Raw genomic sequence first — 16,205 nt, 5'->3', positions numbered from 1 at the left:
ATATTTAGTGTTGTCATTTGTATGTTTCTGCCACTCAAAATTGGAGATAAGTGAGGAACGGAGAACGGAGTGTTTTAACACAAGGTTCTGTTTAGCATGCAGGTTGTTGGATATGGTCGATATCCGGCTAAAAGTGTGACGCTACTATTTAATTTTCTTTCATATATATACAAAAGCAAAGTAAGTAACAAGATAAAACACTAAATAATTGTATTTAATACATTTAATTCAGATTTTTATATAATACTTGGTATACATTAAAAATATCGTGTTTTATCTCCGTATAAATAATGTTAATTAAAGTTAATTAATTATAAATGTTATCGTATAAAAGTTAAGTTGTTACTCTAAAGTCTTAATTAATTAAAATCTATAATACCTAAATTACTTTTTTATTGTAGTTAATTACTTATTACACTACATTTACATTATACATTATAAATTATTTAAAAATAGGATTTGATTTAGTAATAAGTTAATCACTCTTTCTTGCCCGCCTTTAGACTTGTAATTATGTATCTTTAAAGATATGTAATAAAATATGGTGGAGGCCAGTCGTGGTGCAAGGGCTCAGGGGTGCGATTGTAAACGCGATAGGTTGTGGTTTCGATTCCCACCCGAGGAAATTAAATATTTAATATTTTCATTATTTCATTGAATTCAGGCGGTAAATGGAGAATAGAGTCTTAACACTAGGTTTTCTTTGCTTGCTCTGCTATGTGGAATAAAAATAGTTTTTTTTTATGGAAAAAGCAAACGAGCATACGGGTCACCTGTCACTTGACTATCGCCGCTTGCGACCCCAGCCAGAGGAGCTACAGGTGCGTTACCAGCCGGAAAAAGTGTAAAAGTTAGTGACAACGAATATTTTTTAAAATTTTAAATGGCCACATATTTACTTTTATAGAGTAAATGACTACACTTTGTTTTTTTTATAATAATATTATATCTTATACTAAATATATCTATCTGCTATCAGCCAAAGGTGTCATTTCAGGTGCCGACGGTAGTATTTCAATCTTCTCCTTTATCGGCATCAAAGGTTCTGAGCTCGGAGTCCTTAGCAGACCTCTCCTCGATGCTACAGCCAGGAGTAGTGTGACTGACACGAAGAATGATACCAGCTGTAAAATTTATATTTAAATGTTCAAGAATATTTAGAGGATAAACATGTATGGAATTAATGTCTATTGAATGTAATGCAGGATAGCTGCCAACTAATGTAATAGTAAAATATACCATTGACTTTAAAAAGAGCAACTGTTGAGTTTCTTGCCGGCTCTTCTCAGCAGAACTGCCTTCCGAACCGGTGGTAGCTTTTTGTTGACGATTCAAGAGTGCTTATAAAGTTTATTTGAATAAAGAATATTTTAAATTTGAATTTACATTTTTAGAGGTACAATGTATTGTATAAATGTAACGTTTGTTGAATTCGATTCGTATTAGTGAGAATTAATTATTTTTATTTCCTTGTTCTGGTAAGGAAACAAAATGCAGCCACGATAGCTGGGAATTGAGTGAATTAATTTTCTAGGTTCCTTCCGCCTATCCTGCTTTATGAAGGATACATTGTGAAGCGAAAAATATATGTAATTTTTATAAAGACAATACGTAGACGCAAACAAGAAGTACATTTTATATAGAGAGTCATCAATGTATATTAATTGTGTACTTTTACTAAGCAAAACACCACAAATGGCTTATTTGTTTTACGAGTTCTAGTCATTAGCAGTGTCTATGAATGCGGTTGTATCATTAATATAATACATAAAAAAAAAGCAGATTTTAAATGTGACGAAAGCATTTTTCAAAATATATTTAATTATGCTAACCTTTATATTAAATCTGAGATTATCTTTTCATTTATTTTCTTTGTATGACAAAAATTTAAGTGAAAAATAAAAGTCTCTCCTTACTCTACTTGCCGCCCAAATAAAACAATGGCAGAACTCAACGCCCTAAATATTATCTTGAGTGGGATTTGAACCTACATCCTAATTATAGGATGACTTCAAATACATTTACAACCTTGATCTAAATACTATGAGTATTTGTATATACGAGTATTTAAAGATTAAAATCTTACCGCTGAAACTCCAAACGTCGCAATAACATCATATGAGAGAAACATGATTAAATTTTGGAAGAAAATTCCTCGAAATAAATACTTTTGATCCAATACGGCTCTGCCTCTTACGTATCTTACCAATAGTCTTATAATGCACTATAAAATATCACATGCGCATGCGCGTACGCAATCACAATAAAGACATAACAATTCCTAAACAAAATACTTAAAATACTAATAGTAGTATAGATAATATTAGAGAATGTAGATCAACAATTATATTTAACAAAGGTCTAGACAAAAAACACAGTATTTATAACGAATTTTCTAAAGAAATGGTCTCAATAGAGTCACTGTGTCACTCTGAACTGAATGTTACTTGACTTGGAAAACCGGTTTGACATTGTGGTCACAGAGCGGCAACGCGCGGTGCCACAGAGTAAATAGCACAGGTGTGAAATATATGGATAACTGAATTTAGAGAATTGTTATACTGAATTTGTAGTAAACAGTTTTTTTAATCTATAATTTTGTTAAAATACTTTGTTTTCTGTTATAGATAGCGTTATTTTTGTTTAAATATTTAAACATTGTCTATTTCTCATTAATGGGATTTGAACCCACAGCCCACGCGTGATTATGGTTGATGATATTCAGTAGTATAGCGTTATATAATGTTGAAAGACGAATTACCTAACCTATCAAATTAAATGTTTAGTTACTTTAAAATATAAATTGATTATTAAATTCTTAATATCCTATTATTATTGTTTTAGCAACAAAAGCACAAGAGAGAGAGAAAGAGAGAAAATGCTCTTAAAAATACAATATGTATCTAACTAGTTAGCTCATAATATTATTATAACAAGGAATGTTGTCAACGCTTAAGCATCTAGTCGTGAAGAACGGCAACGTCGCATTTACGCGCGGAGCTGCGCACGCGCCGCTTGCACCTGACACCTGTCTGTTCATTCATTGTACGTGATTGGTGTATTAATATAAATGTATAGGTATTTGTACTAGCACCCTGCTCGCGGATTTGCACGTATTTTTGTTTTAACATTTAGATATTAAGATAACATGTATGTTATCTATTCTATAGACTAAGTACGCAAAAAAAAATACATTTTTGATTGTTTTGGAAAAAACCTTTATGGATATAAGTAATGTAACTATAATTAATATTCTGATGATGGTCTGATGATGGAGCTGGGACCTAAAGGAAGGAACTCTACAGAATAATTCAATAAATGCGTTTTTTAAAAAGTATTTAAAACGTATAACTCATCAGAGATTAATATTAAACCACTCTACCTTTATAGCTCCGACCAAATTCTCAAGAACTTATTTACTCTTAATTACGTGATTTTAATTATTAAAAAAACCATATATTATTTACTTAATATTATCTAAATTAATGAGCAACTATAAAAAAGAATGAGGTACCTTTTTCATCCCTATATGGGATAAAAAATTGTTAATATAATAAAAGAAAAACTTAGAAATATATAAATGTATATTTTTAAACATTCTTAATAGTTAATATTAATTATTATTATTCCTATTAAGTCTCGCTCTATATTGCAAGTTGGCGATACGTGCAGTCACAGCGAAGCCCGCCCAAATCTCTTCGTTTATATGTTCTATGTATTGTGGGGGGACGCGGAAGTCGTAGTCGTATCCGGGCAGCTCTGGCGTGTACGTTAGAGGTATTCCAACAGCCTGTAAAAAATATATACATTTTATATTTTTGGCGGAAATCAACGCCGCGCTTCCCCCGAGGAGGAAACGGATCCACATTCTTCAAGCTCACACTCATGCACTGAGCTTTTGCTATGACGGCTGGCTGGCTGTTGTTGAATATTAGTGAAAACTATGTAAAATTTGATATCTAAATAATATATAGGTATTTCTTTAATATCTTCAAACCAAAAACGAATTATTAGAGTAAATTATATTTAAAACGAGAAAATTTAAAGTAATATACTTTACATAATTATATAGTGTACAAAGAAAACCAAAATAAAATAAAATTTTCTTGTATTAGCTAAATGACAATATCTTAATACATTTATAACGTTATATGTAAATGTAAAAGGAGAAAGATAGATCAATATTCTGTCTAATTCCGAGGGAAAACATTCACTTTACCTGGCCATAGTCCTGAGCGCTGCCAGAATCACCATACAATGCTAGATTGCTATTTCCAACATAATAATAATCAGCTTTCGCTAATTTTTTGGCATCCATAGCGGCTCCCATCGCCGCCCCCACTACATGTAACTCAGCAGCGTTTTTTGGTAGCGTTGCATTCCCATAAGCAAAAAGAACGTAATTGCCATAACTATGAACGTTTTGATATACTTCCATTCGACTAAGGTTCTCTTGAATAATATCTCTAACGTATCCAGTCTCTCGTTCGGAGAAAGCATGAGTTCCAGGATAGACATCAGAGCAAGGATTTGAAGATACGCCTATGGTGTTGAAGTCAATGTCGAAGTTTCGGTTGGCGTCTACACCCCAGCATTGGGTGCTCACTTCCGGATTGTATGATCTGGTGCGTCGCCATAAACGATCCTGTGGTATAAAGTGAAAATAAGAATAAAAATACAGTCTGCGAGGTCTACACTAAGCTTTGTATTTCAAGTGTTCTTATATTATAGTATAGATAGTCCACCAATCAAAATTGATAAATTATTTTAATGTTAATTTTTTAAAAGAAAAAAGTTTTTTAAAAGAAAAGTTCTGTTTGGCTCTACTTTTAGAGATACTGACTTAAATATCAAGCTCAGCTTAGTTCAACTGTGCTTTATTTTTTTATTAGGTAGGGAAAATAAACATTAAGACCGTTAAGGTAACCATGCATGTGTAGTGTGCGGATGTTCATTTATTACAGGCTCAAAATTGAAAAATGTTGAATGTAACATAGTTAATGTAAGTTAGTAACATAATTCAAAGCTAATATAAAAATATATCGAATATATATACTTACATCGGTATGTGAATATTCATATCCATCAGGATTAACAAGAGGATGAACGATCCAATCAATATTCTCTAAGAGATCTCTATCTTCTTCTCTTAGATCTTCCACTAAACGGTGAATTACGTAGAGAGCTACTGGCACAGTCACCCATTCTCTAGCGTGAGTGGCCGCGTCAAGGTAATAGATTGGTTTACTAGAGTTTGCAAAATTAGTCGTAGATATCTAGAGAAAAACAATTAGGAAAATAATAATACTTTACAGAAATTAACAAATCTTACTTGTAGTTGTTCACTGCTCAGTTCTTCACGTACCCACTTAAAGGCATGACGTGTTTTACATAGGAAACACTGAGGTATATTATTAATAATATGAAATAATTTCTTTCTCTTTTTATTATTATTAATTATAGAGACCAGTGGTAGCGCAGGGGCACAAGCGCGCGACTATAAACGAAAAAGGTTGTGGGATTTGATCTCCACTCGAGGAAATAATATATTTTACATTTTAATTTTTTCTTCGCTCTGGTAACGAGGCAAAGCGTGACGCGACGGCACTCAACACACAATGCCTCCAGAATTAAGCGGAAAGTGGGGAACGGTTTTTTTTAACACCAGGTGTCCAGGTTCCTTGCTATCGCGGGATACAGCGTAAAGCTCAAAAAATCTGAGTATAATTCAAATGAACAGCTACCCGATTTAATTAAACAGGTTTATCTAGATGATATTCTATTAATATAGCGTAAAACATTTTGTTTTAAGGTAAACAAAATTAAATACATATTATTTAAGTTTATACCTTTAAGTATTTAACAGGTCTTCCCTCAAAACTAGGTCCAGCGTTTACCAATGTTACCAGATTGGGATATTCGCTGGCTATTCTTTCCAGGTATTGGTCAACCTATAAATAAAATACATATAAAATTAATTCATTATACAAATTAGAAATAATTTAACAGTAATATAGGAAATATATTTTTTTTGTTAAAAATGAAAATGAAAATTCAAAATATTTATGAGATTACGAAAGATTACGAAAAGTGTACTCACTTCAGCAAATCTCGGGTAGTTCGAAAATGGTAATAGTCTACTAGATCTGCTTAGTTGCCAACGTTTTAAGTCCGAATCAGACTCCTTCAGAGATCTATAAGAAAAGTTAAGTTTATTTTTGATAAATGACAATTGCTACAACATTTATTTATTTTTTATATAAACCCTATCCTCCTCAGTAGCTGCGAGTTTAGTTTTGTAAATGAATATGTTAGTAATACCGACGCACAATTGTGAAAAGGTAATTAAAGGTAATTGTGTGAAATTGCTTTGCTCGCGGCCTTTCAGCTCAGACATCGGTCCTAACGTTAGTTTTTGGTAATATTTTATCTGGCCAACTTCTCAGAAAACACAACATAAATATTTTTTTATCCTGTATCCCGCACACAACAGGGTTAAGATACGCCGTATTCATATATCCATATTTCCGCCGAATTCTGGAGGCAATGGAGGTTGATTGACGGAATTGAAGTCTGCGCTTTATCTCGACACCAGAGCGAAGGAATTAAAACGTTAAGTATTTAATTTCCTCGAGTGGAAATCGAACCCCCAACCTGCTGCGTTTACAGTCACATGTGACCCTGCGCCACGACTAATATACTAAAAGGCTTATAAGTACGCTTAGTGCCTATAGTTCAGCAATCACTAATAAATAGTACGATCATCAATCACCTTTATCTTCACACATTTATACTAATCTTTACTAATATATAAAGGTGAAGAGTTTGTCTGGTTGAAGGCGCTAATGTCGGGAAGTGCGGGTTTGATTATTGATATTTCCATTAGTAGTATATTTATACCAGCATGTACAGTGGGTTACGTACCGACGAAACGTATAATAATGTATAACTCTTAGTTATACGGCACACAATTGCTAGCCTTCTGGTATTATTAAAAATTCGAATGTCCAGTCACTTCTCAGTCTTCCTCAATTCCTTTTATTATTTCTAATCTATTTACTGTTATATATTATTTTTTAAAATCTTAATCGACGATAAAGTAGCCTAATCTTGAGGTGTCTCGACATATCTATATTATAGTGGCTAAACAGTTAATTACAATTTTATCACATATATTATATACAATTTATATATTATAAATTTATTAGTTTTTTAATAAACAATCAGCTTCACATTTTTTCACGCATGCCTATGCGCCTAGAGTCAAGTGATATAGCACTCAACGCAGCGCTTTGTCGAGTTACCAGAGCTAAACAAGAATATGAAAATAGTTCATTTTCATAACAGGATATTTACAGATAGACATTGTGCCCCTCAACAACTATTCAAATGGTTAACTTTCACTTACTTAGCAACATCGTCGAGATAAAGTTTATACTTTGCATTTTTTTCTCTTAAACTATCTAAAAATTCTTGTTTCTTCTCCGGTGACACCATTACGTGAGCATCCCTGACGTTTACGGCGCCATGACTCCAAATATCAAGATTTAGTTTCGTCTGAAGATCCAGTAGGAGTCTTTGATCAGATGAATCCCGTAATTGCACAGAAAAAACTGAATATCTGTGGAGAAATAGTTGAATTTAAGCGGCTTCACGCTTCTTTCTTCCTGCGTGGGAGGGTGTGCAGATCAAACCTAGTAAGTATTAAAGCACTTTGTTCCCCACTTTGCGTATTAAGTTTCTTATCTCAATGCTAGAGTGAGGAAATAAAAGTTCACCTCCCGCTGAATTCCCCTGAATGGGGATCGAAATCATAACCGTAATTTTTACAGTCCGACACAGTTCCACTGCGCCATCTATTGCTTCGTGAGGTCAGTATATTTTTGAAATGTATACAGTATATCGTGTTCTTGACACAATTTAAATATTAGATTACACAATTATTTAGTTTTAAATCTAGTTCAATCCAAAACTTCAAGAAATCATTAACTAATTACTATTATGTGTGGATCTTTCATGGTCCTGATTAAAGCGCGCTAACTACTTAGCGTACCTATTTAAATTAACGTTTCTTCTCATCCCCCTCCCTTGATGAAATGTAATAAATAACTTAAAAAAACATACCCATTGTAAATGTCATGATTTGCAGCTAATGCTGATAGAAATACTAAACTAAAAACTAACAAAAGTGCCTGCATTTTGATATCCAGTCGCATACTAAAGTGCCACAGGCGATTACGTTCATTATCGTAATCTAATTCATCGTATCTTTGTGTTATTTTATCAAAATAGGTACATGTTTTATCTTATTTTCCTTTTTTCGAGCATGCTAGCACTTATTTAAGTATTCTCAATTGTTATTGTAGCACAGGCGAAAAATACATCACGAAAGTGCCTATGCAGAATAGTAAAATCGTTAGGTTAGCTTGTAGAAAAATGTCGACATACAATAATAAAAAAATATAATTAAGTTAAAATTTTCTTTTATTTTATATATTAATTGTTATTAATTCTTGCTCGATATTGTAAATTAGCGATACGAGCTGTGACAGCTATGCCGGCCCACGTCTCTTCATTTATTTGATCGATGTATTGTGGGGGGACGCGGAAATCGTACTCGTATCCGGGCAGCTCCAGCGTGTAAGAGAGTGGTACCCCGGCCTCCTGGGAAAATAGATTAGTTTATTTTAAAAATATGTTTATTTCAAAGATGCTATTTAATTTAAATCAACGTGATTATTGTAAATATGATTCCTATTTCCCATTCTAACAAGAAATTATAAGACCCAATAAGGTTTAGATATATCTAAAAAAACACATACAAATCAGTCTTTTTTACAAATAATTTAAAGAAAAATTTAACTCCATACCTGAGCCCAATCCTGAGCGCTGCCTGAAGTACCATACAATGCCAAATTGCTATTTCCTACCAAATAATAACCAACTTTATCTAATTTCTTCGCATCAATTGCAGCGCCCATCGCCGCCCCAACTAAATGCAATTCTGCAGCATTTTCTGGTAACGTTCCATTTCCATAACCAAATAGAACGTAGTTACCAAAGCTGTGAATATTTTGATATATTTGCATTCGGCTAACGTTTTCTTGTATAATATCTCTGACGTATCTCGTTTCAGGTTCGGAAAACGCCTGGGGTCCAGGATAAACATCGGAGCAAGGATTTGAAGATACCCCAATCGTGTTGAAGCTAGAGTCGAAATTGCGATTGGCGTCTACCCCCCAGCACTCGGTACTCACTTCGGGGTAGTACGATCTGGTGCGTCGCCACAACCGATTCTGTTTTAAAAAATAATCGATAAATCTAAATATATTATCATATTTTTTAGCGTAGGTTTTTTAGCAAAAGTAAGTTTGCTTAGCAATAAGTTAAACATTTTATTTTAACATTAATTAGCTATATAAGAAAAATTTAAATAGTCACATTGCTATAATTTTCTATCAGGCACAAAATTAACCAAAATTACAAATTAATCCAAATTATTTTAAACAGATAATCTAAAATATAATGTAAAAGTAATATGAGTTAAACAATACACTTACATCAGTATGTGTATATTCATATCCGTCAGGATTGACAATAGGATTGACGATCCAGTCAATGTTCTCTAAGAGATCTCTGTCCTCTTCTCTTAAATCCTCCACCAGACGGTGAATAACATAGAGAGCTACAGGCACAGTTACCCATTCTCTTGCATGCATGGCTGCGTCAAGGTAATAGACTGGTTTACTAGTATTCGCGAAATTAGTCGTAGATATCTGGAAAAGAGAAGATAATGGAACAATTTTTCATTTTTTATGGCCTTAAACTTTATTTTGTCTCTACAAGAAGATTGACATCTGTCATTATCCAAACTTTAGAAACAACTATCATATCATAAATATTCTTTTGAGAAAGATGAATTCACAAAGATTATGTTAAAGAGCCATAGCTCGATAGGTTTAAAAGTATGTGTTAAATAAAAAAATATGTATTAATAAAGTAAATATTATTTAAGTATATACCTTCAAGTACTTTACAGGTCTACCCTCAAAACTAGGGCCAGCGTTAACCAATGTTACCAGATTAGGATATTGACTAGCGATTCTTTCTATATATTGATCAACCTGAAAATGAATCACACGACTCAATTTAGACCAAATGTCTTACAAGTGGTTAAGAAAATGAGAATTTGGATAAAATGGGAGAAGAGAAACGAAAGTAATGGAACCCATATTTGGATCCTAATGAGGCAACGAGCTGTATACCTATTTGCATCGGGATCAATACTAAAATTAATATTTTTTTGTAGGCAGAGAGAACCTAATGTTAAAACACTTAATTCTCTATGCACCGCTTTATTTTCAAGACGTAGCGTGTTAAGTGGTGAAACTTAACGCTGTGCTTTGTCTTTTTATCAGAATAAAAATAATACTGTATCATTTTCACATGGTCGCCTTACAGTTTGACGCAGGACCACGACGCGGTGGCATCAAACAAACATTTTCGAAAATTACAAATATTTGGAAAAGTTTAATATACCTCAGCATATCTCGGGTAACTTGTAAATGGTGCTAGTCTACTAGACCTGCTTAGCTGCCAGCTTTGCAAGTCCAGCTCTGATTCCTTGAGAGATCTATAAGTAAAGATTAATTGATTACAGTTAAGTCATTATGGAATGGTTAAATAATGTGCTATGAAACTATGGAAGATCGACATGAATGAACTACCGTTTACCTGCCACATCGCCAGCATGGTCAAGTAGAAATACCTAAATATTGTATTCTATAACAAGTAATATATTATGAGGGCGGAACTTTACTCTAAATTCAGGAACATACGTCAGTCATTCTTCGTCGTCGATTATAGAACACGAAATTATTATTTTTTGAACTTTTTGACGGTACTTAGGCTGAACCGGAGAATCCTCATTAAGATGGGGGTCCCCATTAAGATCCTTCCGTTCTCCACTTTTGGCCAAATTCTGGAACCATTGCGTGTTCAGTGGCGGAACTCAAATACGCGCTTTGCTTCGTTACTAGAACGAGAAAATGAAAATATTAAATATTTAATTTTCTTTCGCGTCGAAGTCGCAGGCATGTGACCCTGCACCACGAATGACCTGAAATTCTGCCCCTTTATTATATGAAAAAGTAAAAGACTACATAATACTCTTTACATTAAAATATTTAACCGTTACGTTATTATAAAAGGTCCAAAAACATAATTTTTCTATGTAATTTCCTCAAAGAAGTAAAGAAACCAAATGGTTCTCTCTCTTATACTCGTATATCTCATCAATAAATAAATAATTTGACGGGACCGTGACGTTGATTGATTGATTGACACGAAATTATTGTGACTTCATCTAATGGAGAGTCCTGAAAATATTTTCCTTGTAATCCTAATACAGATTTGAAAACTAAATATTTTTTGTATTGATGAAATAAAAAATATGTTATTTTCAGATTCACGCTTTATCACGCATACAGCAGGATAGGGTAGAAAGAATCTATCACTTTCAGCCAGTATTTAAGATTAAAAAAATTATGATTCTTACAGATAAATACTACATAATATAATAAAGATATATGAACATAAAATATGAAATAAAAATATAAAAATATGAAACTCAATTAAAACAATATTAAAGTTTTTAAAGTTTTATTCCACACTTCGAAAAAATAAAAATATCACCAGAAAACGTCCAATTTTTCAAACTAATAAGCATTAAGAGGTCAGTAAATCTGACCGCGGATGAGCGTATCATCACGCCGTCAGCTCCTCACGACCTGAGAATTAAGTGCTATAAAGTTCCCGAGGTTTTGTTTATGAAGGCCTTGATAACGTACTTGGAAAGACAGAGCTTAGCGATAAGCGGCTCCGGTAAAATGTGGAACTCTAAATGGAAGGAAGTTTTTTTTTTATATTTTTTGTGTTGTATTCGCGTGTAAATATTTAAAGAAGGTTTATTTTTTATTTTTACTTAAATTGCTAATTTTTATATGACTTAGCTTATATACTTATGTAAAACTCTTTAATTACAGAATGACTGATTAACGGTATATAGAAATTTCTACTTATTTTAAATTAATTTTTTTAACCAAGTTAATCGTGTATATTTTAAATTCTGGGAAACCCGACGTTTCAAACACTTTGCAGTAGTCTGTGGTCCTACGTGATGGTAGACGTAATTATTATATCAAACTACCGCCAACAATCTTAATTGTCTCGCGTAATGCCCCATAGAGAGACAAAGGCACTTCTATCATGTGGAAGGGGTTACAGACAGGATTTGCAACATTTTTAATTCGTATGTCTTAAAAATAACTTATTTTCACCCAAAATTGAATTCAATGTAATTCACGTAGCTCGTCTGTCGTCGTCTCTAAAGTGACCAGTTATTTTATTTTTATATTTACATTTTTTAATACGTATAATTGTATATATTTTATTTCCATTTGTATCTAATATATTATTATTCAATTAAGAAGAAACTGAAATTTTAATCATTCTTCACACAGTTATTCAATGCCGGTCTAATCAGTTCATTCAAAAGGTAGTATTAAAAGTGAAACCTCTTTTTATGAGCGGGATTTCAACCCATCACCATAATGCGACCATCACGATACTTCCCAACTATACCACATGGGGCACATGTATAGAATTGTAATAAGTACAATATTTTTTAATATTTTACCTACTAAGATATAAATATAGTATTTCTTGTAATCTTACTGTTAGCACCGCTTAATCATGAATTTACTAAAATTATCTGCCTTTATGAGGGCATTTAAATAATAAATTATTAGTTTATCATAATTCATACGATATCTCGATACTAGAGCTAAGAAATAAAAAAATAATTAATATTTCTATTATAAGCTAAAAAATATTTAGTATTTTCATAGTCATTCTCGAATGGGAATCGAACCCGCAAGCGCGTTTACAGTCGCACGCTCGCGCCACCACTGACTTCAAATTTCATGCTCGTAATAGGTATATTTTTTAATATTTATTATTTATACTTATATATAAATACTAGCGGCCCGCTCGCGGTTTCACCCGCGTGAACTATGTTATTATTAATTTCTGTCTCCATGACTACGTCGTAGTGACGTCTATGCAAAATTTGAGACTCCTAGCATTTGTAGTAACGAAGTTTCTTACAAACTTTCGACCCCAAAAACAACCCCTTAGAAGTCGAATATTGCAAATTCCCGTCTTAGCAAGCACCTACGTCCTATAAATAACTCCTAATCAAAATTTGAGATTCCTAGCACATGTAGTTTCTGAGATTTCGTGATGAGTGAGTGACCTTTCGATTTTATATATATAGATTATGATTATCCATATGTATAAATAAAAAATACACAATGGTTTGGTTTTTTTGCGTATTCTTTTTAGTTTTACGCTTTGTCCTAGCACATTTACCATATTTTTAGGCAGAGAGCCCTAGTGGTAAAATTCGTTGACTCACTTTCCGTCGAATTTTCAAAGCATTGCCTGTTGATTGACAAAACTCAACGACGAAGAAATTAAAATATTAATAAATAATAATTCATTTTCCCGATTGGGAACTACGCCTCGATGGCGTCAGGTCTCAGATCTTTTTGTATACAGATAAAAATCTTCCTTTTAAGGTATTGTCTCTATTAGCAATAACGTTATGTCTTTTGAAAGATCTTACCCAACATTGGAAAGCGACTTTTTATACTTAAATAAGTTGTATACTCACTTAGCGACATCAGCAAGATGAACATAATGCTTCAAGTTTTTTTCGTTTAAAATATCCACAATTTCTTGTTTATTCTCTGGAGATACCATCACGAGAGCGTCTCTTACTTCTATAGCACCGTGATCCCATATATCAATATTTAGTTTTGCTTCAAGATCCGTGAGAAGTCTTTGATCCGATCTGTCCCGTAAATGGACGCCGAAAACTGAATATCTGTAATGAATAATTTTGAAATACTTAATTCTTATCCTGCACACAGTAGAGTAGGAAGAGGGAACCTAATGATAAAGTAATCCGTTCCCAGCTGAAGATATTTATATTTTTCCCTCACAGAGGACATTTATTTTTACTTTTGCAGTCTAAGAATGCTTCTGTAATACTTACAAATATAATTTACAGTTCCATGAAAAACTATATGCTAGAAGATAATATTCTTTTTGTTATAATAAATTGATAGGTTTAGGATTATTCAGTTTCACGCTGTATTCCTCCCTCATAAAGAGACCGCTTGTGCCCCACTGCGCTACTAATGACCTCATAAGATCACAGGTCACTCCTACACCTATAGAAGAGAAAAGATCCTACTACTTGAAGATCTTGGACAGTAAACTATCCCTAATAAATTTCTAGAAAGTATTTGGAAGAGGAAGATTAAGAGTTTGCAAAATCACGGTGAACGAAAGATTAAAGAGGACCCTTTGAGGGGATATGACGCTCCTTTTCAGTATGTTCCTTCTTGTCTCCTTATAGAAAACCTGGTGTTAAAATAATTAATCTAATTTCCGAAAGAGAACGTGTTGAGTGGAAAATGTCAAACATACATACCCATTGTAAATATGATGGTTGGCAGCCAACGCTGATACAAGGTAAGCACTGATAGCTAATAGTACTGCTTGCATTTTGCTAACACCAATGACATACTAAAATGGTTTAAACAAAATCCTGCTCATAATCCTATTAAGTTTGCTTAGTTTTATCAATAAAGATACAGAATTTATCAAAATATTATGTTTTTATTGATCGATTATAATAAATTATCTGATATTTATGGTATTTTATCAATTGGATACATGTATTTTATATCTAGGATAATTTCACAGGCATAAATTAAGAGATTTTTCAGTGTACCATCTCTCCTGTATCAGTAGTGCAGGCAGATGGACCTTAGTGTTAAGAACTTCGTTTCCATTTTTTGGATTTTTGAGAAGTTGTGTGCTGGGTCATGGAACTCAACGCCGACCTTTATGCTACCGAGCAACCAGAAAGAGTTGATGGAAATAAATTAAATATAATCATTCCCCCAGGTGATCTTCGAACCTACAAGCGTCGCGTTCACAGTCAGACTACTGGCTTCTTATTTAATAATAATATAATAAAGCCTTTTATTTTTATTTTCCTATAAACATAACATTGTACATATTTAACAGGATTTACAAAAATAATTAAAGTTTACAGTAACTTATACTACTTATTACTATATTCCTTATTTGTTCTATTTATTTTACTAATTACTATATTCTTTATTTTTTGTTTTGCTTGTATATATGTATATGTTTCTTTCTCTTTTATTTACTTGTAGTTTAGCTTAGATTATAGGAACCTCTAGGTGAGTATAGGCCTCCTCCATTTTTTCTCCATGTGTATTTGGAGTATTTGGAGGGTTTTGGTCTTTATCTTCCTCGGTGACCAACCGTCTTGGAAGATGGTGTTTGTTTCTTAAATATATTCCTTTAGATTTTTTATCCGTGTGTGAGGAGGGCATTGATTGCTATAGATTATGTTTGTTGTTACTATCGTTATCTTGTTTGTGCGTAGTGTTGACATTTTTGTTAACTAGGAAGTTCAGGATTCCTGGTTTTAGGACTCCTTCTGAGATACTGTTTGATCTGCGTGCTACTGCCTTAGATTGATGGTGTTGTTGTATTTTGTTCTTTTTTAAAGGTTTTGTATTGTTACTAGTATCACTTAATTTTTGAGGTATAGGTTCAGCTGAATTTGAACGTGATCTTTTATTGCTTGATTTGAATAAAATTAATTTATCGTATTTTATTACTGCTCTATTGCCTTTCTCGCGTTCTAAAATTGCTTGATTGTTTAGTTCTCTCCTTTTTTCTATAATATGTTTTGGATAATCGTCATTTATATAATACGAAGTATTTTTCAAAAGCCTTTTCTGTTTAAAAATATTAATTTTTATACCGAGAGTAGAGAAAGTAGCAATCAATGGGCGCGGCTTGTCTCCTTTTCTTCCCACTCTTTTAATTCTTATTTATTTTCTATCAAAATTAACTCTTCACTTAAAATTTGACACACAAGATCTCAAAAAATCTGTAAAATCGCAATCTCTCTGTCTTCCTTGATCTATGCGAGATATAGAGTAAAGCTTTATATATATTAAAATTCCTAATTTTTTCATATTTAAAACAAAATTTAAGTAAAATGCTATCTTTCTTTGATTTCTTATAATGAT

At 32.7% G+C, this 16,205-nt stretch overlaps 2 protein-coding genes and 1 long non-coding RNA gene across 3 annotated transcripts; all 3 read right to left on the bottom strand.

Annotated features, from left to right (window-relative positions):
- Window positions 1-210: 210 nt before the first annotated feature.
- LOC146540230 (uncharacterized) lies at window positions 211-2,462 on the bottom strand. The gene is made up of 2 exons (XR_014879114.1): window positions 2,087-2,462; window positions 211-1,124 (listed from the first exon to the last, which is right to left on the bottom strand). It is a non-coding gene; the product is annotated as an uncharacterized LOC146540230 (long non-coding RNA).
- Window positions 2,463-3,566: 1,104 nt separating this feature from the next.
- On the bottom strand, window positions 3,567-8,278 carry LOC146540229 (carboxypeptidase B-like). Its single transcript, XM_085203474.1, has 7 exons — window positions 8,125-8,278; window positions 7,409-7,621; window positions 6,101-6,194; window positions 5,850-5,951; window positions 5,061-5,276; window positions 4,220-4,645; window positions 3,567-3,790 (listed from the first exon to the last, which is right to left on the bottom strand). The coding sequence occupies exons 1-7, from the start codon at window positions 8,214-8,216 to the stop codon at window positions 3,614-3,616; spliced, it is 1,320 nt and encodes a 439-aa protein (XP_085059600.1). The 5' UTR covers window positions 8,217-8,278; the 3' UTR covers window positions 3,567-3,613.
- A 188-nt stretch (window positions 8,279-8,466) lies between these two features.
- LOC146540228 (carboxypeptidase B-like) lies at window positions 8,467-14,663 on the bottom strand. Its single transcript, XM_085203487.1, has 7 exons — window positions 14,561-14,663; window positions 13,736-13,948; window positions 10,540-10,633; window positions 10,023-10,124; window positions 9,561-9,776; window positions 8,871-9,296; window positions 8,467-8,664 (listed from the first exon to the last, which is right to left on the bottom strand). Exons 1-7 carry the CDS (start codon window positions 14,632-14,634, stop codon window positions 8,497-8,499), a joined length of 1,293 nt encoding a protein of 430 aa, XP_085059613.1. The 5' UTR covers window positions 14,635-14,663; the 3' UTR covers window positions 8,467-8,496.
- Between the last annotated feature and the right edge of the window lie 1,542 nt (window positions 14,664-16,205).

The sequence above is a fragment of the Heliconius melpomene genome, chromosome 2 (assembly GCF_056956725.1).
Source record: "Heliconius melpomene rosina isolate 202511_hmr_F chromosome 2, ASM5695672v1, whole genome shotgun sequence".
Taxonomy (NCBI): domain Eukaryota; kingdom Metazoa; phylum Arthropoda; class Insecta; order Lepidoptera; family Nymphalidae; genus Heliconius; species Heliconius melpomene.
The sequence above is the reverse complement of the archived record's forward strand: the minus strand, read 5'-3'. Positions and strand labels throughout refer to the sequence as shown.

Bases quoted from the DNA above. Each gene is read 5' to 3' on its own strand.
- LOC146540229 (XM_085203474.1), bottom strand. From the start codon at position 8,216: ATGCGACTGGATATCAAAATGCAGGCACTTTTGTTAGTTTTTAGTTTA. The intron at 6,195-7,408 runs GTAAGTGAAAGT...CTTTTCTTATAG, and splicing joins TATCTCGACGATGTTGCTAA to ATCTCTGAAGGAGTCTGATT. The intron at 4,646-5,060 runs GTAAGTATATAT...TTTATACCACAG, and splicing joins ATGAATATTCACATACCGAT to GATCGTTTATGGCGACGCAC.
- LOC146540228 (XM_085203487.1), bottom strand. From the start codon at position 14,634: ATGCAAGCAGTACTATTAGCTATCAGTGCTTACCTTGTATCAGCGTTG. The intron at 10,125-10,539 runs GTATATTAAACT...ATTCATTTTCAG, and splicing joins GTTACCCGAGATATGCTGAG to GTTGATCAATATATAGAAAG. The intron at 9,297-9,560 runs GTAAGTGTATTG...TTTTTAAAACAG, and splicing joins ATGAATATACACATACTGAT to AATCGGTTGTGGCGACGCAC.